Below are 27,255 nucleotides of genomic sequence, written 5' to 3'. Positions count from 1 at the left end.
AGCAAGATCAGGAGAGCGAAAGAGCACATGGGCATGTTTTTCACACAGCCACTTTTTTTTTTTCCTTGGCCTCTAACCGACGCGCGACCCTCGCAGTCTCACCTGGCAGATTGTGAGGCACGCCACGAAACTTGTGAAGCACGCCGCGTTTGGCCTGTTTCGCCCCTGCGTGAAACTCGCCTAGGGAACATGGGGAGAGCTGCCTGGTCCATGTTTCCAATTACCTTACTTTGAATCAATCAATCTTGTTTCTCCCGATCTTTTTCGATCAAAAGAAGATGCGCAAACAAAAGTGAGGAGTATTCACATGAAAGACAAAATTACAATGACGAATGTCGCATCGAATCAAGCAAGCAATTCACTTGCTGAACGGCGGGGAAAGCAAATATTAGAGGCAGCTACCTTATTTGCTTATGTGCCCAAACCCAAGCTTATGTAGCTCCAATACCAGGGACAGGGATCTCCAAAATAGAAGTGCGGGTCGACACAATTCGATGCCAGTCATTTTTCTTTGCGTCTGCAATTGACTTTTGGTGACCTTGTTGGCCCTTCGCAAGCATCAATCATGTTCATTGGTTTCCAGGCCCCTCTTCGAGATCTCGCTGTTGGTCGACTCGTCCCGTCTTGTTGCTTGATGCCGTAGCATCGTCGTTCCCTGCTTGCCACGATGGCGGGATTAGGCGATGCGACAGTGTGTTTGTTCGCTTGGATCGGTACATACTAGGTATCTGTTTCGCATGAACTCTGCATACCTAAGGTACATATATGAGCTTCTCTTCCTCGTTTGAATCCATAAACAAGTTCTATCATTTACTTTGTGACATTCTTCGGATCCAATTAGATCGTCAATCATCCCCTCTCTTGCTGATTCTGTCTGCATCGCCCGTCACCTCTGCTCGTCACATCGAACCACTCGACATTACCACTAGCATCATGAGAGCCCAGCCATTTTCAGCGTCCCCTCACCGGACGAGATTTCACACCGCCTAAAAGGCTCTTTGATTGACAGCGAGGAAGCCAATCTTTACGGACGGAGAGGCACCCGACACTAAAGATGACTGACAGATGACAATCACAGAATGTTGGCCACTGACGATCAGAGTTGCCCTCTTCAGCCGCAGGGCGGCTCTACGCCCACGCTGATTGGCTCCCCTCCTGGACCTCCCAGCTGACGCCCAGCCAACCACGGCCGCTATCACCAATATATTCACCACTATATTGACAAAATGGCCCCGATTGCAGGCTTCATGGTTCTTTATCCTGCATTGACCGCCATGCCGCAACGAATTTTCATCCGGTTGTCGTATTGATAATAGCACAACTATCTCTTCACGTGGACATGGGGAGAGCATGGACCACGCCCATGGCTTTGGGATCGGTGATGGTCAACTATATAGCGCGGTGACGAAATAATGGTCCGGGACTACCTAGGGAACCATGTGAATGACCAGACATCAGACGATGTGACTCGATACCCGGTTATGGGGACTCTCTCTTTTCTTTGTGCGAGTTGACCAGTGCGCAAGCGCCCACTGTCCCAAGATAGTAGCAGTGACCATCTGATTTGGCACCGTTGACAAAGGAAGGACTGAAAGAAGAAGAACAGAAAGGCCGAAAACAATCACCGTGAAATCGAACCTCTTCCAACACTCTGCACCGCGCCGTCGTTGAGCGCCGCAACTCCAATACCCCAGACATCCAGCCGGCGACTGCTCTCATGGCCATGGGTGAAAAAGGCAATCACCCTGCCGCCCTGCGCATCGCCAAGCAGATCGCGAATCCTTCTCTGCCCATCGGCACTAAAGACCAGCTGTGCTAAGCTCCCCAATCCTGCCGAGAGATCCGTCACGACGTCCACATGCTCTCGAGAGAGCGCCTGCCCGTGCACGCAGTGGGATGCGAGATCGCGCAGCTGCTCCATGCCTGCGGCTTCGTCGGCGCGGCTGCCTGTGCGGGAGAGGTTCGCTGCTGCGTTTGCAAACTGGTGGCGTAGGGCGTCCAGGCGAGAGGCTAGTTCTGATGCCGACGAGATGGGGATGATGGGGATTGAAGACATGCCGTGCGTCATGATGCTTTGGGCTTTGAATATCAGAAAACACGCAGAGGTCCCCTGCTGATGTGTGTGCACATGTTGATCGAGCTCTCTCACCTCATCTGTAGATTAACCAGCGCGTCCACGCAGCCATCGTTTGGCATGAGCAGGATAACGGCCACGTTCCTGCCGCCATCGAGCATCGAAAGCCTTTCGATCCTGGCTTTGGCCGTCGCCGTCTTGGATTCTTCGGACGAGAGCAGCAGCACCTTGAAGGAGCTGCCTGGGCGAGACTGGTCTTGCGGTGGGAGCGCAAAGGAGACGTCATAGCCGTCGAGCTTCGTCTCTGTGAGTGCTCGGGTATCATCAGTCTCTGCTTCATGGAAACGGTCTGTATCAAGGAGTCTTGGTTTGCCTTTCCAGCCCGAAGAGGTGCTTCGTGATAGAGTCGGGACCACTGCCGCCCACTCCTTTCGCTGCCTTAGTGATGAGCAGAACATGGCGGCGACAGGCTCAACAACGCAGTCTCGTTGATGTTGAAGTTGAAACGTCTCTTATTGTTAAGATCGAACTGCAGGGCACTGGCATTGCTTGTGACAGATCCCATGTCTGGACGTGCAAGTCGGTCCAATTGGTTGGCGTGCAATCAATCCGGACAGCCCTGCACGAGCAGACCTGAGACCTGTTACCAGCGAGGCCAGCAACCCGCGTCATTGAAGCCCCTCAAGGTTCTCATGACGATGGTGTCTATCTGCCGCCCCAAACAGTCAGGAGCCACTTTGCTCCTTCTGGGAACACATCCTCCACTCTTTTTTTCCAACTCGATTGTCCCCTTTATAGCCCTTCATCTTTTATCCAACCGGTCTATATGCTGTGTAAATGAAAACTGATTATCATCTTCGTGGTGGTAGAGCGGAGTGTGGAAAGACCCATGGATGCTGCCTGTCCTGGGCCTGCTTGCATCATCACAATGGGTTGGACCGGACCTCGGTCTTGTATCCATATGAGTCTTCAGCATGCATACCATGAGCGCCATCGTTCGTGAGCTTGCCACGAACGCAACTGGTTAATAATCGCGCTGCCAGCGTTTGTTAAGTACCTTACCTGCCCAGCAGTCAAGGTCATAATGACTTCTGGGCAGATTGTACGCGGGTCGCCTATGCATTGGCTTGCAATGACGGTAACAGCGGCTGCTTCGTCTTCGGATCCTTCAACGACCGGAGCGCCTCCTCGAGCGATTCGAATCGTTGCCGCTGCCTCTCCTCCGCCTGGGCCAGCTCCTCCTCCTTCTTCTGGAGCTCCTCGAACCTCCTGTTGAGCTCGTCGATCCGCTCCTTGTTGGCATCGGGCTTCTGCGACGACTTGTAGTACTCGTAAATGATCAAGGCACCCGCCACGCCGAGTATGAACGTGTCGCCGGCAACGTCCGCAAACAGGTCCACCGCCTTGTTCTCGGGCAGCGGCCGGAACTTGCGCTTCCATACGCTCTGCAGCGTGAACCTCGGGTAGCTGGGCTGTTGTTGGCTCTTTTTCGACTTTGCCTTTTCTTCCTCCCGCTTGACCTGCTCCTCCGTCTTGACTGTCGGTGCTTCGGCCTGCTCTTTCGCTCGCCGCTCGGCTTCGGGGTCTCGCAAGAGGGCGACGGACAGCTTCATGTTGAGCTGATGGATGGCCTGGCCGTACTTGGCGGCGAGGGCCCGGAATCGCGGGTGATCATGGGCCTGGGCTTTGATGCGGTTCTAGAGGAAAGGGGCCGACGAGGCATGAGTACTGGAGACATCGTCGTAGAGCAACATTTGGACGGGAGATGTCGAAGGGACGTACCGCGCCATATTTGGAGACGTGCCGCACAAAGAGAGCGGCGAGCTTGAACAGGGGGAGAGGCACCATGGTGATGTGATGTTGGGCGCGGGGGGGAAGGTTGACTGCGGGGTTTGGTGTCTCCTGTCCAATTCGTTGTGTCTCGGCGTTTTGGTGTCGGTTGCCGGCTACTACTTCATTGTTGGCTTTTGTCGTGGGCTCGTGAGGTTCGGGGAGGTGAGCATGTGAGAGGCTCTCATGGAGGCCTTGTGGGAAGAGCTACTAGTACTGGTATTACTAGCTTGAGCTGGATGGCCATCGACGTGGAGATGCCTCCTCTGTTCAAGCCGGAGCCCGCGATTAATCCGGTGCCCACCAGTGCTGGCCGTCGGGAGAGGAGACGCGAGCCCAACCTCAAACTTGGGGTCTGGTGCCTTACCAGTGGTTAAGGTTGTTACCGGGGACACTTTTGGTGCCTGAGGCGCTGCCAGCTCATACGCCTACTATATTTTTGACCCAAGGTAGGTGATTTACTCCCACAATGTACGGATAAAAGCGTATCATCGATTGCAAATGCGAGACACTCCACAGCTGGCATGATTTCAGCTGTTGAGAGTACCTAGGTTGCATTTCACTGTCAACGAATCCAAATGGATCCGTCTTTTGCTGCCTGGGCGGTTCGTAGCGTCCGTCTTCCAGCACGTAGTGGCTGAGCTTCAGTGGCATCAGCGACCAACGTCCACTAAAAGCCCTCCCTCGCAGGGCGCTCAGTCCCCCAATGGGCGCAGCCGATTCGTCCAATGGAAGCCCACCTAGCCCAAGCCAAGGGCGGTGTGACCCGCCCAAGCAGCCACTGCTTGTTGCGTTGCCAGCAGCAACCTGCTCGCACAAAGTACACAAACCACAACAGACGGGGCCGACGACAAGCTGGAACTTGCCAGGGCTTGTTGCATGTGTGCTTGTGCTGTTTTCCGCGGCTGCCCACTGACTACATACCTACCTCTAGTTCTAGGTGACTGGTTGCTACCGTCACTGCGCCGCGCTCGCCTTCTCTCGCATCGCCAGCCTCGACGGTCCTCGAGCATTCTTGCAGAGCGCCGCCCTTGCGAGCCGGATGCTTTTGAAGCCATTCGCAACACACAGAGAGGCCTGCGCCGCGTCTGTCACGGTTCGTCTCGCATGCCGTGCGTGACCTGGAGCATCCTGTGAGTTTTGGCCTCTTTTTTTTTTTTTTTTTTTTTTTTTTGCTGCCTTCTTCCCTTGTCACCAAGCATTCCTTGTCTTTTTTTTTGTGTCTTGATGCGGATTACGCCACAGTCGAGACAGCCTCAGCCATGTTTTGCTTTTTCGGTCATTTCCCTGCCGCATTGCTGGGCCTCGGGCGCACGCGAGGCTCTGCAGCGCAGTTCTCTTGTTGAAGAATCTCTCACAGAAAACTAACCGCGTCGATTTCCTTCTCTTCACTACTAGTTAGGCTCGTCACGGCACGATTCCCAGGCAGCTGTTGATTCCCGCAGCTCGCCCAACCCTCCTTCGCCGCGTGATAACCCGACCAGCTCCGTCGCCCAACCGGCCGCTCGTTCTGTCGCCATGGCGCACAGGCTGGTCCCCAGGGGCGCCCTCGACATGGAGGCGTTGTCCCCTAGGGATGTCAACGCCCAGCGAATGCCCAAGGCCGCCGAAACCAAGACGACCAAGACCGCCGCCCAGCTCAAGGCCGCCAAGGACAAGGAGCACCCGCCGCCGCCGCCGCCCGAGGTCGTCGAGCCCAGCAGCACAGATCGTCCAGACGGCGCCGTGTACCATGTCGGGAAGCTCTTGGGCAAGGGAGGGTTCGCCATCTGCTACAGCGGCCAGCTGCAGCCCAGCAGGCACAAGTTTGCTCTCAAGATCGTCAAGAGCCAGATGCCCTCCAAGATGGAACAAAAGGTTGGTGCCGCTCAGACTCTGGGGAGTTGGCTCTTTTTAGCATCTCGCTCACAAATTTGGCAGTTTCAAACCGAGCTGCAAATCCATTCCAAGATGCGGCACAGGAACATTGTTCAGTTCTTCCGGGCGTTTTCCTTTGTCAACTGCACCTTCTTGGTGCTCGAGCTTTGTCCCAACGGCTCCCTCATGGACATGGTGAAGCGACGAAAGGGCCTCACCGAGCCCGAGGTTCGATTCTACGCCGTCCAGATAGCCGGCGCGATCAAGTACATGCACAGCAAGGGAATCATTCATCGAGACTTGAAAATGGGCAACATCTTCTTGGATCAACAGATGAACGCCAAGATTGGCGACTTTGGTCTCGCTGCGTTGGTGGTCACGGGCAGGGATATGCAGACCATTCGACGAACGACCCTTTGCGGCACGCCAAACTACATTGCTCCAGAGATTCTGGAAAAGGGAAAGAAGGGCCATGACCACATGGTGGATATCTGGAGCTTGGGAATCATCATGTAAGGACTCTCCGAGCAACTACCGCTCCCCAACTGCTAATCACCCGTGATAGGTTTGCCATGTTCACTTCGAAGCCGCCCTTCCAGTCCTCGACGACAGACGAAATCTATCGACGCGCCAGGGAGCGAGACTACGAGTGGCCAAGTGCAGAGGTGTCCCAGAAATACATTAGCCAGGAGGCTAAGGACCTGGTGGCCACCATGCTTGAGGATGCAGATCAGCGGCCCGACCCCGATGCCATTGTCCAGCACCCCTTCTTCACCGCGGGCTACATGCCGTCGTCTCCGGAAATCACATCCAAGCTGCGAGAGGTGCCCCCTGACGCCGATGAGTACTACGCCTCCCGCCTGAGCGGCTCTGCCATGGCTCAGTCTCTCCGTAACCTCCAGGACCAGTGTCGTGAGTGCGGCGTTGGGCCCTGGGCTGCCGAAAAGACGACGCACACTCAGATTTGGAAGGAGATGGCTGCTGAGGAAAAGGCTGGCCTGACTCCGGTCATCCCCCTTTCAGAAGGTGTCGTCTATCGACCGTTTGATGACTGGCTAAGGGAGCAGCATCAGATCCGTGCAAAGTACGCAGCCTCTGTCTCGTCACGATCCACCTCGAGCGAGGGACAGGAAGACTCGACCACCAGCTCGCAAAGGATGCCTCCTCCCACAGGCCTCCTGCGCCAGCCACCCCAGAGCTTTGCGGCTCAACAACGAACGCAGGGCCGACCTGCCACTTCCGCCTCTACGAGGACTCGAACCGCCCCCGAGATTGGCCTTTCAACTTCACAAAGCACACGAGTCCGACCACGTCAAGAGCGTCTGGAGTCGGCTACCCGCGAGACGTCGTCTTCCTCGAGGGAGGCCCTTGATTCTACCGCTGCTGCTTCAACCACCTCTTCCACCACTGCCAGATCCATGCGCATGTCAGCAAGGGCTCAGCTATCATCGACACGATCTGCACCGAATCTGCCAATCACCGAGAGGGCAGGGGCCGTCTCGTCGTCTGTGCCGCTTCATAAGAGGCGAAACTCGGAGTCTATTCGATCAGCCACTTTGTTCAGCCCCTCCGAGTCGCCTATGGAGATGGAGGGAACGAAGCCCGATGAAATTCTCGAACGATTGCGCGAACTCCAGGCAGAGCTTGAGCGAGCTCTCAATGCCCGCACCATGGCCATTATCTCTGCCAAAACGGCTCCTCCGCCACACCCTCACATCGTCGTCAAGTGGGTGGACTACACTAACAAGTTTGGTCTCGGCTACATCTTGAACGACGGCAGCGTGGGGTGCATCCTGCGTGACATTCCCACCACCGAGGGCAGCAAAACAGCTTTGCTCCCTCCGGCGGGTGTCTTCATCCGTGGCGCGGAGAAACACATCCTTCGTCGACAAGACGAATCCTACCCAGACCGCCATCAACCTGTGCCCATGATGGAGCCCATCCAATTTTTTGAAAACAACGGCGAGGCCGGCCTTTCGCAGGTCACAATCTCACCCCATCAATTTCGCGTGTCCATCAACGAGGATGGAACGGCCGGCAAGATGGCACCCGGCAAAGACGTCTTTCAACATCGGAAGAGAGAGCGGATCATCCTGTGGAAGAAATTTGCTAATTATATGATTGCTTACGGCCGGGATGAGATACCAGCCCAAGAAGACGAGGAGGAGTCCACAATGTCCCCAGGACAAAGAGGCACGCCCGCGGAGCTCGTGACCTTTTATCAGAGGTTCGGAGATGTCGGGTGCTGGGTGTTTTGCGACGGACACCTCCAGGTAGGACGGCCCCTAAACATGATCCCTGGCTATGTTTGACGAGATGCTAACAGAGTCCTTCTTGTGTAGTTCAACTTTCCCGATCACACCAAGATTGTTCTTGACGCAACAGGAACATGGTGCCACTTCTGGCATCTCCCTCAGGAGGCGGCGGAGAGGCTCGCCAGCACGGGTTCGATAGGTGCCACCGCGCTAGACGACCGCGCCACGCTCTCCTACCCACTGCAGACGTTGCTCAACTTCCAGACGAGATCGTCGGCGCGAGCCTCGACTACGGCATCGAGGAGGCGGCCCGAAATCGACCCGGAGATCCAAGGCATCCCTGCAGCGAACGACTTCCGCCGAAAGGTCGAGTTCATCAAGAACGTCGTCAAGGAGTGGGTTTCCAACGGCGGCCTCGGCAACAGCTCGATGGAGAGGGAATCTCGCCTGAGATGGACCGGATACCGAGAGACGGTGCACGCAACGGCCCCCCAGAAGCACGTCTGGGTCACTATCGGTGCCCGCTGGGGCGACCAGCGCATATCAACACTAGTCGACCCATGCAAACCCTGGGAGCTAGGCGAAGAAGTGGAGAATTCAAAGAAATGAATCTACCGCGGTGACCTAGGTTATGATGAAGCAGGCCGGGGCAAATGGATTAAGCCCCTTGCTTCCTTTTTGTTTACAACTCGGCATCATCAAAGGGAGAGAGAGGGAGGGCAGGGAGGGAGCAAGGCCATTATGAATAAAGCATTGTCTTCAAGTATTCAGGAGGTCTGGTTGGCCTCGATTCGCTTTCTCTTCTCTCTTTTACTTGTTCATGAGCATAAGCCGGCATTGAACGGCGTCGACGGACTTGGTCTATTGAGGGTTGTGTTTTTTTTTTTTTTCTCCTCTTTTTGCGTTGATGTTTTTTTGGAGGGGAGAATGCTGGCGTTAAAGGGGGAGGGTTGGAAGGACGGGACGGTTGGTTCAGTGTCGTTGGTAGAGCCATTATGGCTTCCCGGTTTTGTTTCCTTTGCTTTTTCTTTACTCGGAATGGATAAATAAGACTTGGTGCATGGTTTCGTAGACTGTTGGTTCAACGCTTGTTCTTGTGATGAGAATCATATCAAAGTGTTTCCTTGTAATGATGTACTTTTACATTAAGAAGAAATGTGCATTATTGCTAAAGGCTCATCTAATGATACATGCATAACATAATGAATGGAAAACCCAGCGGACATCACATCACCGTAGACATATAACCAAAGGCTACCTTATGTTATGTACAAGACAAATCTCATCATCCATCAGCCGACAAGCCACATCACGCTTCATACATCAGAAAGATAAAAGAAGAAAAAAACACACAAACTGATGCCATTCATCACATCTCCCGTCTCATATCTAATCAATTCATATTACCTCCTCTAAGCGGGTGATATCCGCCATTCGTGTTAGCCATCATCAGTCATCCACCTCCCCCCACCAGGAGGTTTGACGCAAGAAATAGAGAGAAAAAAAAAAGAGGAAGAAAATAGATAGGTTAAAGGAGTACAAAGAAACAGAATACACAGGATACAGACGACCAAAACGACCTCGCTCTCAAGCATATGCCAGGATGAACAAGACTCTGCTGTACTAAATACGCATATGTTGCACATATGTATTCCATTATTGTTTTCCGAGAAATTAACATAGAAACAGGGTAAAAGGGGGAGGTACAATATTATTAGGGTGTCACATCATCATACTATGCCCACAGCGGCGTCAATCAAGCGTCAGAGAGATACTCCTCGCTGTGATGCCCAGGAGGGGGCATGGCCCAGCTGTTGGTGCTGCCACCAACAACATTCTCCCTCGATCCCCAGTAGCCGCTCTTTGCTCGCTTTTCGCGCTCGAATTCGGCCCATCTCTTCATCGTAATCTTGCTGCTGTCAAACTCTCCCTTGCTCTCGTCGTGGCCGCCCTTGCCCTTGTCGCCATCCGTCTTGCGGGTTTCACCCCACGAGAAGTCGTCAAACTTCCAGAAGGCGTAGGCCGGCAAGACAAAGTTCCACACGGGAAGAGACACGAGATAGATGAACATCCAGACGACATAAGACCAAGAGTGCGCGGTGACGATGATGAGAACACCGGGAAGACCGAGAATGAGACCGAGGAGCACGAGCGGGATAATCTGCGGTGGCTGGTGGATAATCGATGTGATGACTATAAGATCGCGTTAGGTCAGTGGCTGCAATGACTACCAATTTGGGAAACACCTGGTCTCATAGATAGACCTCTCATGTGATACTTACCGACATAGAAGGTGAAGGCGATGGCGGCGGGAAGCACAAGTGTACCAATGAGTTCGACGAAGACGACAAACTGCATACTGAAACAGAACGTGCCACAGAGATCGCGGACCAGCACCAATTCCATCAGGTTGTGAATGGTCGAGTTGATCCAGCGACGCCGCTGAGAGAGCAGAACCATGAACTCGTCCGGGACCGTGGTCTTGCAGACAGCCTGGGGAACAAAGACCTGCTTTCTCTTGGGGAAGGTTCGCAACATGAGCGTGGTCAGGTAACGATCCTCTCCAAGCAGATACAGGTTCTTCTCGTGAAGAGTCTCAACCACGTTCTCGGAATAGTGCTCCACAATGTCGGGGTTGGCCAGAATGGGCACCCAGTAGTTTTGTCCTCCCTTGGGCGCCTTGATGCGGTACATGCAGAAACAGCCGGGCAAGCAGGTGACACCACCAAAGACCGACTCGAACGACTTGGCGAGATGGTGAGAGATGAAGTATTCAAAGACCTGAATGGCCGACACCCAGCTGGCTCGTTTGTTGGCGATCTTGGTCTCGCCGCAGAGGCCCATGATATCCGGATCCTTGACCATAGCAGACACCATGTGCGTTAGACTGTCGGGGAACACCTTTGTATCGGCGTCTACCATGAGAAGAATTTCGTAATAATCGGGAGATATACCAGTGACCTTCCACAATCCGTTGAACATTTCGTACTCGAGCTCCGTCATTCGCTCGTCGAACATGACCTTTTGGAGAAACGACATGAGGATAATTTGACTGTCACGCTTGCCTCGGTTGCCGGGCTTGGATGCCTTTTCTTCGTCAGGGGTACCACACTTGACAATGGTGATCATGGGCACACGCTGCTGCTTGTCGGCTGGAATTCGCGACGATGACCCATAGTCGTAGAAGCCGCAGTATACCTTGGCCATGTTGTGTCGCTTCGATCCGCTCGCCACGGCGACGTACGAGTAAGGCTTCACAAGCTCGCGGGGAATGGACAGATCCTTCATCATACTCAAGCAGACATCCGGAGTAGACACTGTTTCGCCCGCACCTTTGATGATGCCGTCACAAATGACAACAATGACCTTGTGGCTGTTTGGGTAATCCGTCGTGGCAATAGAGTCCAGGGTGGTTCGGATACCTTCCGCGCCCTCAGAGTAGGCCGTGACCAAGCACATGGTGTGAGCCAGAGGGAAGCCAAAGGGCATCCAGTCCGAAGGGGGCTGGGGCACGACGGCTTCGTGAATGAAGCCAGCTGGACCGGGCCCCTCGGAAATGGGGCCAGAGCCGTACGGGTCGGATCGAAGGAAGCTCGCGCGGCTGTCGTTGCTCTGCTTATACATGGGAGTCGGCGGATACAGAGTGCTGGAGCCGCCTTGACTGGCCATCGTAGTGGGTACACGGCGGGACGAGGAGCTTCGATCGGGACCATATACACCAGAAAAGCGAGAGGTGGTGGGGAGGAAAGAAGATGTTCGTTTGCTCCTTTCCGAGGTCACGACAGTGCTGCCGTCGCCGGGGAGCCTGACGGGAGCACGGTAAATGTCCTCTGACCAATCCTCAATCTGGCGATTACGCTTTCTTCGGTCGGAGCTCTGCGACGTCTTGGCGGCAGCATAGTTGCGGCTAATGAACCATTGGAAGATGAGAGCCAGAGCAAATCTGGCTCCGACGACAGAAAGAATCAGGATGAGGGCGCAGTAGAGAACGACCTTGGAGGCAATGCAGCCAACAGTCTCGGTGTCGATGGAGCCAACCTTGATGATGTCCTGGAAGCACTGCATATTCTTCTTGTCGGCCGATGACTGGAACATTCGCGTCACATCGCGACCCCGGATCGCCTTGTTCACGTCGGAGTTTGTATCTCGCAGTTCCTTGAAACGGTCAGGGATCTGCACCTGGCTTTCATTGAACCAGTTGAGCAGATTGAGATCCAGAACGCTGCCGGAGTAAGCAATGAGGTTGCGAGAGCTGTTCTTGATGTCGTCCCAAGTAAAATACACATCAGCCGTGCCGCGAAGGTCGACATAGAAGGCATTTCGAGCATTGGCCGAGGTGTGGCATGCATAACCAAGGTAGTACGGAATCGTCAAGTTGGGCTCCGAAGAGCCGTCTTGGTTGAAGGTTGTGCACGGGAAATACCACGCCAGATCGCCAGAGGGGTCGGTCGGAACGTCGGAGCCCTCGGCGAGGGTGATGAGACCCTTGCAGTTGCCATTGACGTTCTGGAAGAGAAAGCTGCCATCCTCGCCGGAGTGCTTCTGGGGAAGATCGAACAAGACGTTAGCACCGAGGCCGTCCTGCCTCAGGGGGATGCCCTCGGCAACGGGGTGGTGGGAATTGGACAAGTCGTAGGCCACGCCGTGGAAGATCATGTAGCCGCCAGAGACCTCGTTCACGCGCAATCGAACTGGGGGAGCGCTGCAAACCGCAGCGGTGAAGCCAAACGTCAAAAACCCGACAATGGCCATGATGGCCAGGATGATGCTGATCAATCCCATCTTTTCTCTCCACGCCCGACGCTGGGCTCTTGTCGGTTTGCAGCATCCGAGGATAAAATCAGGGCACCAGAAAGTCACAATGGCGCAGTAGACGTTCCAGAAGCTAGGCGGCCGCAGCTCTTCGATAGGCTTGCTCTTGCGCTTTGAGGATCGTCTGCTATTCTCCTTTGTGATCTTGCCAGACTTTCGGCGCTGCGAGGTCTTGACTGCGGCGCCGGACTTTTCGTGGTCGCCGCTGGCGGTGCGGCTGCGGGACGGGCGCGGAGTCTCGTCGGTGATGCTTTCACTGTTGGCCGATCGCTCAGTCGATCCAGCCAAGTTCTCCAACAAGGGGTCATTTCCGGTTGACGAGGGCAGAACGTTCATGTTCGCCGCATGGCGATGATAATGGTAGTTTCTGTGGTCCTTGTCGATGCGGTTCCTCTCGGGCCTGATGAGACTCCGCTTGCGGGTGAAGGTAGGGTCGGGAGTTCTCGACGAGGCATGTTGCTCCGTGGGTGACAGAGGCATACTCTCTGTATTCACATTAGAGTTCGAAATAGTCTCTGCGTACGAGGAGACGGATTTCCCACGAGAATGCTGACCGGGAACTGACGACTCGTACGTGCCGGTTTCGATGTCCATAGGTCGCGGGCGTCGCGATGCCGGCGGGCTTCGATAGCTGGTTCGGCGATCGTAGCTGGGGCTCGCCCCGGGCCTCTCAGGCAGAGACATGGCGCTTATAAAAAGGATGTCAGCGACAAAGCGTCCTGTTGCTGCGGCAGGATGGCCCTCGGAAACAGCATTCCAAAGCGACACACAGGCAGAGGGCCGCCCTTGCGCTGCAGGCAACGAGGCAGTGGCCAAAGCCCAAGGAACAAGAAGGGAACGAGCAAACGCGAATGGGAGGGAGACGCTCGGCCTGCCACTGTGGTGCTCCAGGTCCCTTCTTGCAGTGAAGCTCGCAACGATGAGGGTTTGAGAGGGGAGCAGCAGTGAAGCGACGACAGGGGAAGGAAATAAACACAAAATGCTCACCCAATGCGAACAAACAATGCGCAGCCAATTGGCTTGCTCCTGGCTGTGTGGCGGGTTGTTTGGGAGACGGGCGAGCGTCGTTCAGCCTGCCAAAAAGAGAAACAGCGCTAAAAGAAGGCGTCGCAGGTGGGGAGGGAGAAATATGGAGGCCGTGACCACACAAGAACCAGCAGCCAAAGAGCGCCTGCTGTCTCAGCAGTCGTTGCAGCTCTGACAGGCCTAAGAAGCAGCTGGAGCTCAGCAGCCAAAGGTCAATTGATCCGGGCAGGCGACGGTTGGTCAGGCCAAGTCCAGCTTCCACCACGGCGGCCCACTCGCAACGAGCTTGCGCTGGCCGTTGAGAGCCGCTGAAGCAACTCGATCCTGAGCGATAGTCGGGCTGGGGGCCGAGGAGAAGCCCTTAGAGAGAATGAACAGAAATCGACCGCAGCAGGGAATGCAAAACGATCGATGGTTCCCCAGAGTACAACAAGCTCGGCGCTCAGACGAGAGGGTCAAGCGAGAGTAGGGGCGCTGGCAGCGAGCGACACGAGCCGGCGAAAACCGTTTCGGATAGAGGGAAATTTGGACAGGCGATGCGATGCGATGCGATGCGATGCGCTCCGCTCGCGACAGATGCAGGCGCGGCGAACGAGGCTCGCGCCGACTTTGCTGCTGTTGACGAAGGGGCAAACGCGCCGCGAGAACGAGAGTGAAGACGAGAGAAAACGACTGAACGAGAGACGAATGAGCGCGGCCTCGTCCCCAGCGCTCGCAGAGAGATGCGGTTGGGTTAGGGGGGAGAGTTTCGACCAGAGAGAACCAGAAAGAAAAAAAAGGCGAGTACCTGTACCTGTACCTATTCCTGTCCTCGAGCACGCGCGGGGGGGGGCAACTTGGGGCAGCATTTAGGCGGTGGTCTGCTAGGAGCCCGCTAGAAGCGCCGAGCCAGCGTTGGACGGCTTGGGTCGATACGACATCCATGGATGCGCCTGTCGATTGACCTCAGGTGCTTTGTGTGGGATCCAGACGGAGGGTACCTCGGACGTGCACCCGGCACGGTCATGCATGGCCCAGGAGTACCGCTCTGAAGCCCTGGCTTTGGCCTAAACGGGCGGTACAGGCGCAGTGCTTGGTACCTGCCCGTCTGGTCCAACCCGTCTCGCTCGCTTGGTTCCTGGACCGTGATTCCGTGCCCTCAGATGCTTTTTCCCTTCAGTGGAGAATTTGAGCAGCTGTCTTGTTGGTTGCGGGGCACTCTTTGGCGATTGGTTTGTTCTTCTTCCTGTTTCTCTTCTTGCCGTCCCTTTTTCCTGTAGGTTCTCATCGAGATTCAATGTTTCAAATGATCCATGCACGGGCGAGATTCTCCACAGGCGTAATATTAAAAGACAACCCCAGCCTGTTGATCTCCCAGTACATTTGTACTGTTCCAGTGAGTACCTACTATGTATGAATATCTAAGGTACCTAGGTAGGTAGAGATCCGATGGGTAACGGTAGCGGATGCTACACGCGCGTGTTCCTGGACTGCTGGGCGGGTTCCGTGTACTTTGGCCTTTCGTCTGGGAACCATTTTCAAGATGTTCCGTCTTGTTTGTATGAGTACATCAGTCAGCCGGCGACTGCTTGTATCAACTCCCCAACTGCTACCCGGGACCTCAAATGGTGTAGCAAGCCCTGGCATTGTCCACTCTGAACGCTGAGGTCCGACTTCCATCGTGAGATTGAAGCAATACGCGTACGATCATAAAGATATCCGGACATACATAGGTAGAGTAAGGTGGCCTTGAGACGTTGTCATGCCAAGTGCGGTTAACGTGGTGGCAGGCAGCCCCAATTGGCAAGAATGAGGTTTGCCAAACCATGCGCGCCTACCTAAAAGATCGGGTGACGCCACGCCCGCTGCTACACGAGCTGCCGCTGGTTGCTCTTGCCAAACTCTAAATTGCTGGTAGCGTGATGAAAGTGAGGTACGAGTTGCCTCGCGCTGGCTTACCTAGACGGTACAGGTGACCGAATGGAAGGTGCAGCTTTTGGACCTCGAGGCACTTGCCAGTCTAGGACCATTGGCCTTCGCCTGCACTTTGAGAGTCGGACTCGAAACTCCCTCCATGCAGAACTGCACTTCTCCACCATGCAGAATGCGAGACTTTTTATGTTGCAAGTCAAGGGCTTGAAGCTGGCCAGCAGCAGATTCGTCAAGGTCAGTTACTGCTACCCAAGCTGAGCATCTAGTTGTGGCGTCTCAGATGCTAGTCACCAGCCCACGACAAGATATTCGAACATGTCAACACCCAACGCCCAACCAGGCATATTCTGTGAGGTGGTCCAATCACCTGCACTCGCCAAGCCGCTGCAGAGATCGGAAGGGAATCATTGACGCGGGAATGTTTTCCGTGGACGAAGGATTATACCTTGGTCTAAGCTGCACTCTATCCCTATCCGTATCCTGACTTGGGGTAAGACGACCCAAAGCCCCATGAGAAAGCGCCGAGCTTACAGATCTCTCAACTAACAAGCGCTAGTAGGTCTTGCCATGCCGTGATTGGAGCAATCGATTCAACATCCCGTACAACCAATTTCATTACCTATGCGACAACTTCAAAAGCTTACTACGGCACCTATATCCCACTATCGGTATAGTAGCGGGCGGGCGGCTCAAAATCAGTGTTCAACTCGAAGTGCGTTCCTAACTGGCACTGGCATCACCAAGACCGATCGAACAAGTACCTTTGCTCACAGCCCGCGCGAGATACCTACTTGCAGGAACGCTCGTGTTGCCTCTGAACTCTAGCTGAGCACCCAGGCAGCAGCTCACGACAGCAGCCACCTGGAGCTCGAGTTCAAGGCCACTGACAGGCTCCAACAAACATCAGTCATTGTCATCTTGTGTCCTGCACATGGAAATTCCAGGCATCGACATGAGATGTTGACTGAAAACCCCTGACCGGCATAGCAGCTGGCGCACTGTCCGCCACTAAGCTAGGCTCGGCCAAGAGCGCTGCGAAACCGCTCGAGGCGAGCATCCTAATGCACTCACTTGCAACGAGCCTCGTCTCTTTATCGAACCCTGTCCATTTTGCCTTTATACCTACAATCTATTCTCGGTAGGCATTCTGATTATTATCGATTCACGTCCGGCATACACGACTGACCGAGGATTGGTCGCACAACGTGGCGCAACGGAAGCCGACACATGCAGTCCTAAGGAGCACCCCAACCAGAGCCCTTTCCCCCAAAACCGAATCCTCTACTACGAACTACGGCGACTCAGTACATACGGGAGCGCCTGCATCAGTACGAGTATGACGTTGTCGTGAGGGCTGGCTCCGCTTGACATTCTTTCCACTGGTGTCCGTCTCTGGACCGTGTGCTTGATGTAGCCCAGTCAGGCAGGGTGATGTGCAGCAAAACGGACCACAAAAAAAAACGACCCATTGATGGACGCTCTTATTCCGATGTGCTAGGATGAGGGAACGCCAAGACCTTTGCCCTGTCAAATACGAGGCCACTTGGTGGTCTGGCAAAAGGGGGCTCCGCCGAATCACGAGCACAGTGCAGGCATGCGTTCGGCAAGATCTGTTGCACCCTTTGCAGTGCTTCGCTCAGACCCTACCCCTGGCTCTATGATTCCCAAGCAGGACTCTTCCTTGACGCCAACATGAAGACTTTGAATCCCACATTACAAGGCCTCGTTCTGGCTGGTTGATCGCTGGCCGCTCTGTAAAGGGTAGAATGACTACTACCCAGGTACGAGGTCCCTCATGGCGACTAATACTTTACCACCAGGAAGAAGTCAAAGAAGCCATCAATGAATCTGAGATGCCGTTGCTTCATGCTTGAAGTGTTCGGAATGCTAAATGGATCCTGGAGCCTTAGAAAATCAGCACTGCCCGTCCCCAAGGCGAGTTACGTCCAGTGAGCGGTAACACGCCCACTTGCTTGCTGGAGGACTCGCACGGGAGATGTGCATGAAGGGGACGGCTGGATATGCCCATGTGACCAGAGGGCATTCCACCATCCGCACCGATTATGAGAAAATTGCCGCCATTGGCTTCGGTTCGCTGGAACAGAAGGAAAACAAAAGTCCTCCTGACACGAAGCATTACATACAACCAACCTAGTTTGAGGATAAATCAGGTTTTTCCAAAGACAAGTGCCTCACAAATTATGAGGTACCTGCCAGTAAAGCCCAGTATCGCCAAATGGCGGCTGGATCCCTCTACACACTGCGATTATCTCCACGCACTTTCTACGGAGGACCTGGCTTGATAGATTGCAGTGTGCAGGCAAAGAGAGCCTCACCACTGCGCGCTCGGCAGAGTGCTGCAGTGGAAAGAGCTTGACCACCAGTAAGGCGCCTTCGCAACACGGGCAGAACTGACAGGTCATCGGCTGAGCTCTCACTCGGGCAGTACGAAACGCCGACAGCATGCGTCCGTTCCAGAAGAAGCAAACTCGCTCTCCAAGCAGGCTGCATGCGCACCCACCCAAAAGGAAGCATCTCCACAAGATGCTGCGTGCTGTCGAGAGCTGGCGCCAAGCGGGTAAATCGCAGTGAGAGGCGCACTACTATTGCGATGGCGCCTTGGGATTGCAAGCCATATGGCGGATGCCGAGGGGATTCGTCTGAATCGGGGTTGCCGTGTTGCCATTTTGTCCAGATTCGTTCACAGGGCGGCTTGATAGAAGAAGGTGGTCCTCTAGCAGGATTTCGGACGGGAAACCAAGATGCGGGTGGCAGTCCTTCCCTTGGCGGCGATCCATTATGTTGCCTGGAACCTCTTGTTTTCCACCAACGACTATTCCTGATATACTTCGGATAACCCAATCAACAGTCGACCTCAGGGATCTCACTTGGCCGATCAAGGGCTCTCTCAACGAACCAGGAGGTGCCACCATTTTCTGGATGTTCCATGCCATATCTACGAGATCTGAGCCTTAGGAGCAGAGGAGTACATACACGAGGGCTAAAAAAAGAACTGAAAGAGGGGACACTTGAGAATGAAATCAACAACGAAAAGAAAAGAAAAACTCGACAAATGCAGGGACCCAGAGATGATCCATTGGGGAAAGTGGGCATACATGGGGGGAACTTCGACTGCTTTGCGCTTAGCAGATGCAGGTGGTGAAGAAGTAGCAATGCTTCCAGAGGACTCTGTGGCCGGTACGGACAGCGGCAGATCTCCGCCGCAAAGGGGAGGTAATACGGATCAGTGGGCGAGGCCTTGGTCTGTACGAGGTTTGGCAGTGTCGGATGACCAGCAAGCCTTGGATACGACGCGGCAGGATGCCACTACTAGTATGTTGATGCTATGTCATGTTGCGGAAAAGGGGGGGCGCCCATTTCTGATGTGATGCATCCTGGAAGACGAAAATTGGCAGCGTCTTGCCGTATGTACATGCGAGGGCACACAAACGGTGCGCGAAAGTACATGCGAAGCCCTGATATGCTCCCTTGAGCGGCACCGAACTTGCAGGCATCGGTTGAACGCCATGGCGGGACGGGGTTCCGGAGTTTGAGCGTGGCTGTAGCCCGCTGCTCCAACCTGAGGCGCAGAACGTCGTGTTTCTCAGATCCAGCGACCTGGCACCGCGAAGCCGGCGTCCCGCGCCAAGAGAGCAATTGACTGGCGGTGGACCGCATTGCGTATCACGTCCTCATTCTCGTACTTGGGGCCGCGGCCACGGAGCATGCCGCTCTTGTACGAGTACAGGTGGCTCGCACGCAATAGTATGGGTACCATCATGGGTAGGTACCTACCTACCTATGCGTATTACAAGTGCTCGTGCTGGGACGTTGCATGACGGGGTCGGCAAGAAAAGGTTACGAGCCCAGGGTCTCGGGGTCTGCGTCAGACGTGCATGCGTCGACCAAGGCTGTACGAAGTTGTATTACTCGTACTTGTACTTGGTAGGAAGGGTCTGGTTGGAATGCCCGCACCAGGCAACGCGTGTGAGTGCGGCGCCTTTGATGTACGAGTGTCCGCTGCAGCCGCGACTCGGCGATGGATTAACGGCTTCACTCCGTCAGCGGTTGAGTCGAAAGCGTTTCGACATCTCCGAGCTCGTCTGCGCCCCCGCTGCTTGATCGTCCTCGAGGCCAGATGTGGACTCATCGCCATGGGGCCTGCTTGGCATTGACGCAAGAGCCTGCTTTGGCGCTGCGGCTGTGAGTCGGGGCTGATGTGCAAGTTGAAGCTAGAGGCCCGTCTGAGAAGGCATGGAGACTTCGCTAGCTGCTTAGTTGAAGCCTAACAGCACGGCCGGACAGTCGACGCCATCGGTAGGATCTTTGGTGTTTCGAGCACATATGCAAGACCGATATTTCGCTCCCCTCTTGCGAGAGGGGCCACGTATCAAGGGGCATTGGGACGCAGCCCAGCCAAGGCTCAATCGCGCTCAGCTGGAGGCTCTACTGCCTCTCCGACCGCCGCCTGTCCGTTCGACTGAGGCTCTTTGTCCCGGTGTTCGCCCTGCCCACTACGGAGTATGTGACTCGGCGCTTCTGTTTCCCCTCGTCTTGCCTAGCGGGATGGTGAGGCTCTCTGCTCAGGACAACCCCACCGCTCTAGCATTCAGCTTTGCTGGATGGAAGCAGTAGCACGGAGCTTATAGGCAGCCGGAGCCGCTGCGGCAGCCCTTGGAGCTGAACTCGAGTCAATGGCGTGCGTCGGCAAGCCTTTGTCTGTCATCTTGCTGCCCCTTGGACTACTAATTATCCTTCAATATCACCGGCCTCGGTGCCTGGCTCTAAGGCAAGGTTAAAAAGCAACAGGCTAGCCCAATTGCTGCTGTGAGGGAATGGTGGCAGCCCTTTGAAGGTCGACGACGACTGGCCCGTTGCTGAAAGACGGCCAACGAGCCCACCACCACCACCACCACCTACCTACCGAGACCACCAATCCTCAACGGCCGCCCACCGAATCTCACTGAATCGCCCGCTGGCCGAATTCAAATTGAGGTCCATTTATTGACGACCTTTCTCGGTTGAGATCTGACGTGTGGCACGCACTCGTGCTGGGTACCTTGCCGGTAAGAGAAACACGACGACGCATTAAACCCTTTCCGAGATGCGGTTGTGCAAGCCCGAATCTGGAGGCGCTGAACCTTGCCCACACCCCGTATTGCCCGCCAAACTCTACTCCATCCCTTATTCCCGCTCCATACAGTAATACTGTATTTCGCGCCACCGCAAGCCGTCAAGGATGGATGGGTGCTGATGGATGCTAACGCCAACCAACCAATAGGTCCAGTACCTGCCAGACTACCTATACCTGAGCCGCAGCAGATTCCAGATTCCTGTTGTGGTGGCTGCTCGCAGGATCATTGCTAGTAACTCCTGTGGAAGGGGTCCCTTTGAAGAGGAAACACTGCAGGTAAAGAAAGAGGTGCTGTTACTCGACAGATGCGAGTCTCTCTGCCTGTCCGGGCGCAGTATCACAGAATCGACTGACGTTTGATGGAATTGCAAAGCACCCGACTGGAAACTTCGAACAGCACGAGCGTGGAGTACAGGCACCTTCAATTACAGCGCGCTCCAGCCTGCTCGACACCCACAAGGTACCCGCTAGCCGGCGACCTGTAACCTGCCTGGGCGGCTCCCGTGCTCTAATAACACAGGGCAGCAAGGTACCAGGACATTGTTACATGTACTACTTGGCTGCTTGAGTGCTTGCACCCTCGCTGAGCCGTACGTACATACAGTAGCGCTCCCTCCACTTTAACTCATTTGGTAGGTACCGGGACCTGGGCCTTGTCTTTGCCTGTCTCGGGCTGTGGAATTTTCCCTCCTTCGCTGAATATCGCTGGCCCTCCCCCAACCCGTCTGGCAGCCGCTTCTCCTCCTCCTCCACCCCCAGCCAGCCAAACCTCCAGCTTTCCGCGAGCTGCTGCTGCCGGGCCAGTTATTACTCCCACCACCACCATTCACTCGCTGATTCTCCTTGCCTTCTAGCCTTTGCGCGCGCCCTTTTCCTCTCGTTCCGGTGCAGCTTCGTCGCCGCAGCCCTCACCAGTCGCTCGCTTTGTCCGCTGCGTCTTCCTACCTAGACGCCGCACCACCGACTCAAGAAATCGCAGGCTTCGGCGCGCAAGAGAACTGCGGTCGACACCGACAACGCACCGGCTGCCTTGAGGGGAGAAAATATTGTATAATATCATTATTCCCCCCCCCATACGACCAAGAAAAACAGAGCAGAAAAGAACAAGGACAGAGACAAGTCGCAGCGCCAGCGGCCTTGCTCTCGCATTCGTTCCCGGATTCGCCAGCAACCGGCGGTCCTTTCGCGGCAGCCTCTCCACGGCTTGACGCACTTGATTGCTACAGAGCTCTTTCTTTCGCTTGTGCTCCTGACACCTTCGGACGTCCAGGAACCGACGAGCTTTTCAGAACGTGAACGGCCCGCCCGCCACCATCATGGCCGCAGTTACTGCCTCGCCGCCACCAGCTGTAGCTTCTCCAGGCTCGCCCAGCCCGCGAAACTCTGTTGTTATACCCCAGCCCCTGTCGCCGCCGAGGAAGCCTGTCGCAGGAACTGTGCGCAAGCCTGTTTCATCGGCAGCGGCACTTTCTGAAGTAGCAGCAGCAGCAGCAGCAGCGCCGTCGCCGAAGGATGCCCCGGTAACGTCTGACAAGGCGCATTCGCGGCTGGATAGCTGGAGCAAGCCGCTCGATCTGAGCCTCAACCTGAGTCTCGACGATGCACCTCAGGAGCCGCGGATTGGACTTGGCTCGAACCAGCAAAGGCCACAGGAACAGGAGCCTTACGCGGAGCTGTTGAGCAGTCCTGCCTCCGGTGGTCTGGACTTGCAGCTTCCGTTCATCGAGACCTCAAAGCAGGAGTCATCCAAGGATGGCATATCTAGTCCCGCGGCCGAGAAGGCCTATCCTACACCTGACCGTGCTCCCCCGCCCGCTCCGATTGCCAAGGTGGCTGACAAGACCGATTTGACTGCTGCCGGCTCTCGGGTTTCGTTGGGTAAAGATGATGTCTCCAGAAACAGCCGCGAGTCCGATGAGGCGACAAATACCTCGCAAGAGCCCATTTCGTTCAAGTCTTCGGCAACGACGAGCGCGAGCTCGCTATCAGGCATCAACGAGGGACCCGAATACCTGCCCGATGAGGACTCTCCCGGGAGCTCGATTATCGAGGGAAACTTGCCTCGAGGCCAATCGTTGCAGCACCTCCAGAACCGCAGGCAAGACTATCCACAACGCGTATCGAGTGTGCCAATTGACGGCATTCGCGCTCCGTCCAACCCGGAGCTGGTGGACAGCGCAGGCAATATCAGGCGCCACCTGACTCCCATGTCCAACAACATGAGCAGAAGCTCCCTGCCGCGCCCTCAGTCTGCGTACTCGGTCGTCTCCGATGTACAGCGAGGCCGCTCTCCTGGCTTGATGCCTGGCAACTCGCACATGCGCGCCCCCTCGGTGCAGTCGCGAAAATCGCCCGATGTCCGCCAATCAACATACGCCGAGCTTCTCAACACGCCTTATCCCCAACAGGCGCCCCCTCCCATCACGCTGGACAATTCGGGACTTCGAAATGTGGTGGGCAACAACGCTTCGCTGCTTAGTGTCCAGAAGACGCTCGAGATGTACCGCCAGAACGTCAAGAAGACGAATGACTTTGCGGTTCAATATTCTTTTGCCGTCTTTCTCATCTCTGTGGCCCAGGAGCAAGGCCTCGACTTTTCGGACCCGAAAGGGCGCAAGCACAACCCGCAGCCGTTCCGCGACCTGGATAGCCCCGTTGTCGAGGCTACCGTGGCCAGCCCCTATGAGCTGGTCCGAGAGGCTCGACAGATTCTGCAACGGCTGGCCAGCGCAGGCTATCCGTTTGCGCAGTACTACCTGGCCGATGGCTTTGCCTCTGGCCTCTTCAACAAGGGCAAGGAAGACCACAACCAAGCCTTCCCTCTCTTTGTCCTTGCCGCCAAGCACGGCCATGCTGAGTCGGCATATCGAACTGCTCTCTGCTACGAGTTTGGCTGGGGTTGCCGGAAGGACCCTGCCAAGGCGGTTCAGTTCTTGCGCTCCGCTGCCTCCAAGAGACATCCGGGAGCCATGACCCGCCTTGGCAAGGCGTGCCTCTCCGGAGACTTGGGTGAAAAGCGATATCGCGAGGGCATCAAGTGGCTGAAGCTGGCTGCAGAGTCTGCTGACGCGCAGTACAACGCCGCCCCTTATCATCTGGGATGCCTGTACGAGACGGGCTATGGCGACGACATATTCCAAGACCTCAACTATGCGGCCGAGCTGTTCACGCAAGCCGCAGAGCTTGGACACCCCGAGGCCAACTTCCGCATGGGCGACGCTTACGAGCACGGGCGTCTCAACTGCCCCCGTGACCCAGCCCTCAGCGTTCACTTCTACACCGGCGCTGCCGAACGAGGACACGCCGCCGCCATGATGGGCCTGTGTGCCTGGTACATGGTTGGGGCTCCGCCCATACTGGAGAAGGACGAGGAAGAGGCGTATGAATGGGCTCGCCGAGCGGCCGATATGGGTAAGTTGGAGGCCTTGTGTTACGGACATGCACACTCTCTGCGTTGATTTGCGGCTGCTAATGGGAGAACACAGGCTATGTCAAGGCTCAGTACGCCGTCGGTTACTTTACGGAAATGGGCATCGGATGCAGACGAGACATCCTCGAGGCCAATGTTTGGTACGTCAAGGCCGCAGATGCTGGGGACGAGAGAGCCAAGCAGCGGCTGGCCATCATCCAGGCAGCCGTCAGCGGCCAAGGGACTCCCATGGAGGTTGCCGCTCCCCGAAGCGGCAAGCTGGCGAAGGGAAGCAAAGATGACAAGGACTGCGTTGTCATGTGAGGAGTGAACATGAGAGTTGGAGAGGCAGAAGAAGAAGACCCATTATACCACACGCGAACGAAGATTTGGGGGGGAAACGACATGACATGAACAAAAAGAGCAAAACCATACGAATACTACCCATTAGCGAGCTCGGATACTTTCCCCCCGACGGCTTCCTTTTCCTTTGGATATCTTAGAGACGGAGTCGTCTCTCACAATCTCTCCCTGATAATGTTTCCGGCCATTCGAGTCTTTTGCATACCGGCATTTACTTTTACCTGATAATCACCAGTGTGGCTACCTCAACGACGTTTATGCCAAGTTTTCCTTTTTGGTCTACATGCTTTCTGGATCGCATACCCACTTTGCTGCTATTTTCTGGATCGGGCCGTCTAGAACACGCGAGTTGGAGCGAAGGAGGTGAGACGAACGAGTCTCAGAGGGAGGCACAGAAGGGGAGAAGGAGAGGGATGGAGTGGGAGCAGGACGGATCTCCATTTGGAGGTCATGCCCCCCCTCTTAACAAAAATTAGCCTGGCCAAGAGGGAAGAAGGAACAAAACAAAACAAAATAAGGGCTGATACAGCAGGCATTGTTACAGTTGACTGAATTATTTCTTTTCTTGGGCTTATATACGAGGAAGACGAGACAAGGGTAGGACGAGGAAACACCCGGTCGTCTCTGATTAATGTCTTGTACTTTTTTCTTGTCTCTTTTTCTTTTCTTTTCTTTCCTTTTCTTATTTGCTGTCATCGTCTCTCCCTTTGATATATCTTGCCTCTTATTCTTTTTCTTTTTCAGGGCGGCGTCTGGGGAGTTGCATTTGGGTAGGATAATTTGCTGTTGACTACCTACTGCTGCCGTTTTTTTGTTTGGCACCTTATGTTAGATGAATTAAGCAAGCAGAAGCAGAAGCAGAGCAGAGCAAAGCATAAATACATAATCGAGGCGGATTTGCATTCCCATCTTGCCTTGAGCCAAAGTCATATCTGTGACGATATGGGTGCACACATCCATCTACCTACCTATGCACCGTTAGAATGCTGGTCTTTTCCATGCCGGATCTTACCTTTTCTTTTGAGCCCTGGCTGGGGATAATATCCCTGAGGTGAGGTACATTGCTTTGTCGCCCTTTGTAGTAGAGACTTTGGTGAAAACCGCCATGAAGCTTGCATTCATGCATTGGTATCACAGCGTAAAAGGCCTCCTACCTAGATACTCATCCCACCGAGACCTGAACTATAATGAAGAATCACCACTCGCCAAGCATTCTCCAAGGGTATCACAACAAGTGCCACACGCCCTGTCAAATGGGGTTGGCTGAGAAAATGATGGGCACCGCAGAGAATGCATAAAGTGTCCTGCATGGCGAGAACATCATGGGATCAGAAGACTCTGCAGTACAACATACATATGCCCGCTCGTTCTGTCTTTGAGTCGTACAGATGGAGAAAGAGGAGTGAGAGCACAGACAAAAGAGAGGGTGACGCTGGCGCCACTCCAACTGTGGACTGCCTTTGTGATTTTGTTGCGGGCGAGGACTGAGGGAGGACAGGACATTGGCGTGGTCGTGTGGGATGGCATATTATCTTGCGAGGCTGGTCCAACCTACAAGATTATGCGTTTATGGCAGTGCATTTGCGTTCAAAAGTTCACAAACGAATGTTTGGTGCTGACATGAGAGGTCTCGCAAACATGTCTGCAATGACACGGATCGGGACTCCCCGAGCGTCACACACCGGACTTCATCCTCCGATGACTTCCCGTCAGTCAGATGACGGCATTTTTTCCCGTCTGTGTACGGTCGAGGGCAGGGCTTAGCATGCGGGGTGAGGGCCGTTGTGTGTCTGTGAAACGGTGAAACGAAACCAGGCATCACGGACCAGCTCGTCCGTGTTGGACCACATCAAAGTTCAAAGCGCTCCAGCCTCATTGGTGCCGTAGAGTGCTACGAGTATCAGCTACTCGAGACCAGGCTGCAGTTGGCGCTGTAAACTCAAGATTTTTGCAGCTTTTGTCTGGCAGACGTTATCGTACGTAGCAGTTAATCAACGACATGTGTCGTCACTGGAGCGCCTCGATTGGACGGACCACGAGACGGGAGTGCCTGGCAGAACAGCATGTGGGCTGGATTGAACCTGCGTCGATAACAGATTGCGACTGTAAAACGGCTGGACCGGCGACTTACGCCTTGACACGTGCGGGTTGTGCAGCTGGACCCCCTGCAAGCTCCACCAAAGATGAGACCATCATGGGTCCATCTCATGGCTGTTGAAGGAAGCCCGAGACCCATCTTCAGAGTCCAATGTTTCCTGTGTGGACTTTGTAGGGGCTTTGGATCATGGCAATGGCGCGAGAAGGGCTGAATGCGCCGGGAGAAGCCATGTCATCATGGACAGTCTCGGGAATCCTTGCAAGCCACAGCCGTTTCATCGAGAGGCTTCCATGACATGCAGGTCGACCAACGCCTCAGGGTCCCCCTTGACATGCGAACCGGCGGCCGTGGCTGCAAGCTCTTTAAGCGGAATATGACGAACAAGGGGGGGCTGGTCGCCCAGTCCACAGAGCTGCGAGGCATCATTGGCCTGAGCCTCTAAGGCTGCGTCATTAACAGGGCGCGTGCGAGCGCGTCAGACACGCG

The 27,255-nt window shown here is 55.0% G+C and overlaps 5 protein-coding genes across 5 annotated transcripts; 2 read left to right on the top strand and 3 right to left on the bottom strand.

The window, feature by feature from the left end:
- Positions 1-1,621: 1,621 nt before the first annotated feature.
- On the bottom strand, positions 1,622-2,301 carry TRIREDRAFT_57397 (uncharacterized protein; the record flags this gene model as incomplete). Its single annotated transcript, XM_006963122.1, has 2 exons — positions 1,622-2,072; positions 2,150-2,301. Coding segments are annotated over 2 exons (603 nt in total), but the record flags the coding sequence as incomplete, so codon positions are not given.
- Positions 2,302-3,189: 888 nt separating this feature from the next.
- Positions 3,190-3,922, bottom strand: TRIREDRAFT_2830 (uncharacterized protein; the record flags this gene model as incomplete). The annotated part of the gene is made up of 2 exons (XM_006962985.1): positions 3,190-3,771; positions 3,884-3,922. The coding sequence occupies 2 exons, from the start codon at positions 3,920-3,922 to the stop codon at positions 3,190-3,192; spliced, it is 621 nt and encodes a 206-aa protein (XP_006963047.1).
- A 1,575-nt stretch (positions 3,923-5,497) lies between these two features.
- Positions 5,498-8,625, top strand: TRIREDRAFT_2829 (uncharacterized protein; the record flags this gene model as incomplete). The annotated part of the gene is made up of 5 exons (XM_006962984.1): positions 5,498-5,761; positions 5,825-6,273; positions 6,327-7,187; positions 7,287-8,034; positions 8,104-8,625. The coding sequence occupies 5 exons, from the start codon at positions 5,498-5,500 to the stop codon at positions 8,623-8,625; spliced, it is 2,844 nt and encodes a 947-aa protein (XP_006963046.1).
- A 1,147-nt stretch (positions 8,626-9,772) lies between these two features.
- Positions 9,773-13,512, bottom strand: TRIREDRAFT_58188 (glycosyltransferase family 2; the record flags this gene model as incomplete). Its single annotated transcript, XM_006963121.1, has 2 exons — positions 9,773-10,209; positions 10,299-13,512. The coding sequence occupies 2 exons, from the start codon at positions 13,510-13,512 to the stop codon at positions 9,773-9,775; spliced, it is 3,651 nt and encodes a 1,216-aa protein (XP_006963183.1).
- A 9,273-nt stretch (positions 13,513-22,785) lies between these two features.
- Positions 22,786-24,632, top strand: TRIREDRAFT_57287 (uncharacterized protein; the record flags this gene model as incomplete). The annotated part of the gene is made up of 2 exons (XM_006963305.1): positions 22,786-24,310; positions 24,385-24,632. Coding segments are annotated over 2 exons (1,773 nt in total), but the record flags the coding sequence as incomplete, so codon positions are not given.
- Between the last annotated feature and the right edge of the window lie 2,623 nt (positions 24,633-27,255).

Source organism: Trichoderma reesei (assembly GCF_000167675.1).
Source record: "Trichoderma reesei QM6a unplaced genomic scaffold TRIREscaffold_4, whole genome shotgun sequence".
Taxonomy (NCBI): domain Eukaryota; kingdom Fungi; phylum Ascomycota; class Sordariomycetes; order Hypocreales; family Hypocreaceae; genus Trichoderma; species Trichoderma reesei.
Note: the sequence above shows the minus strand (reverse complement) of the source record. Positions and strands in the feature narration are given on the sequence as shown.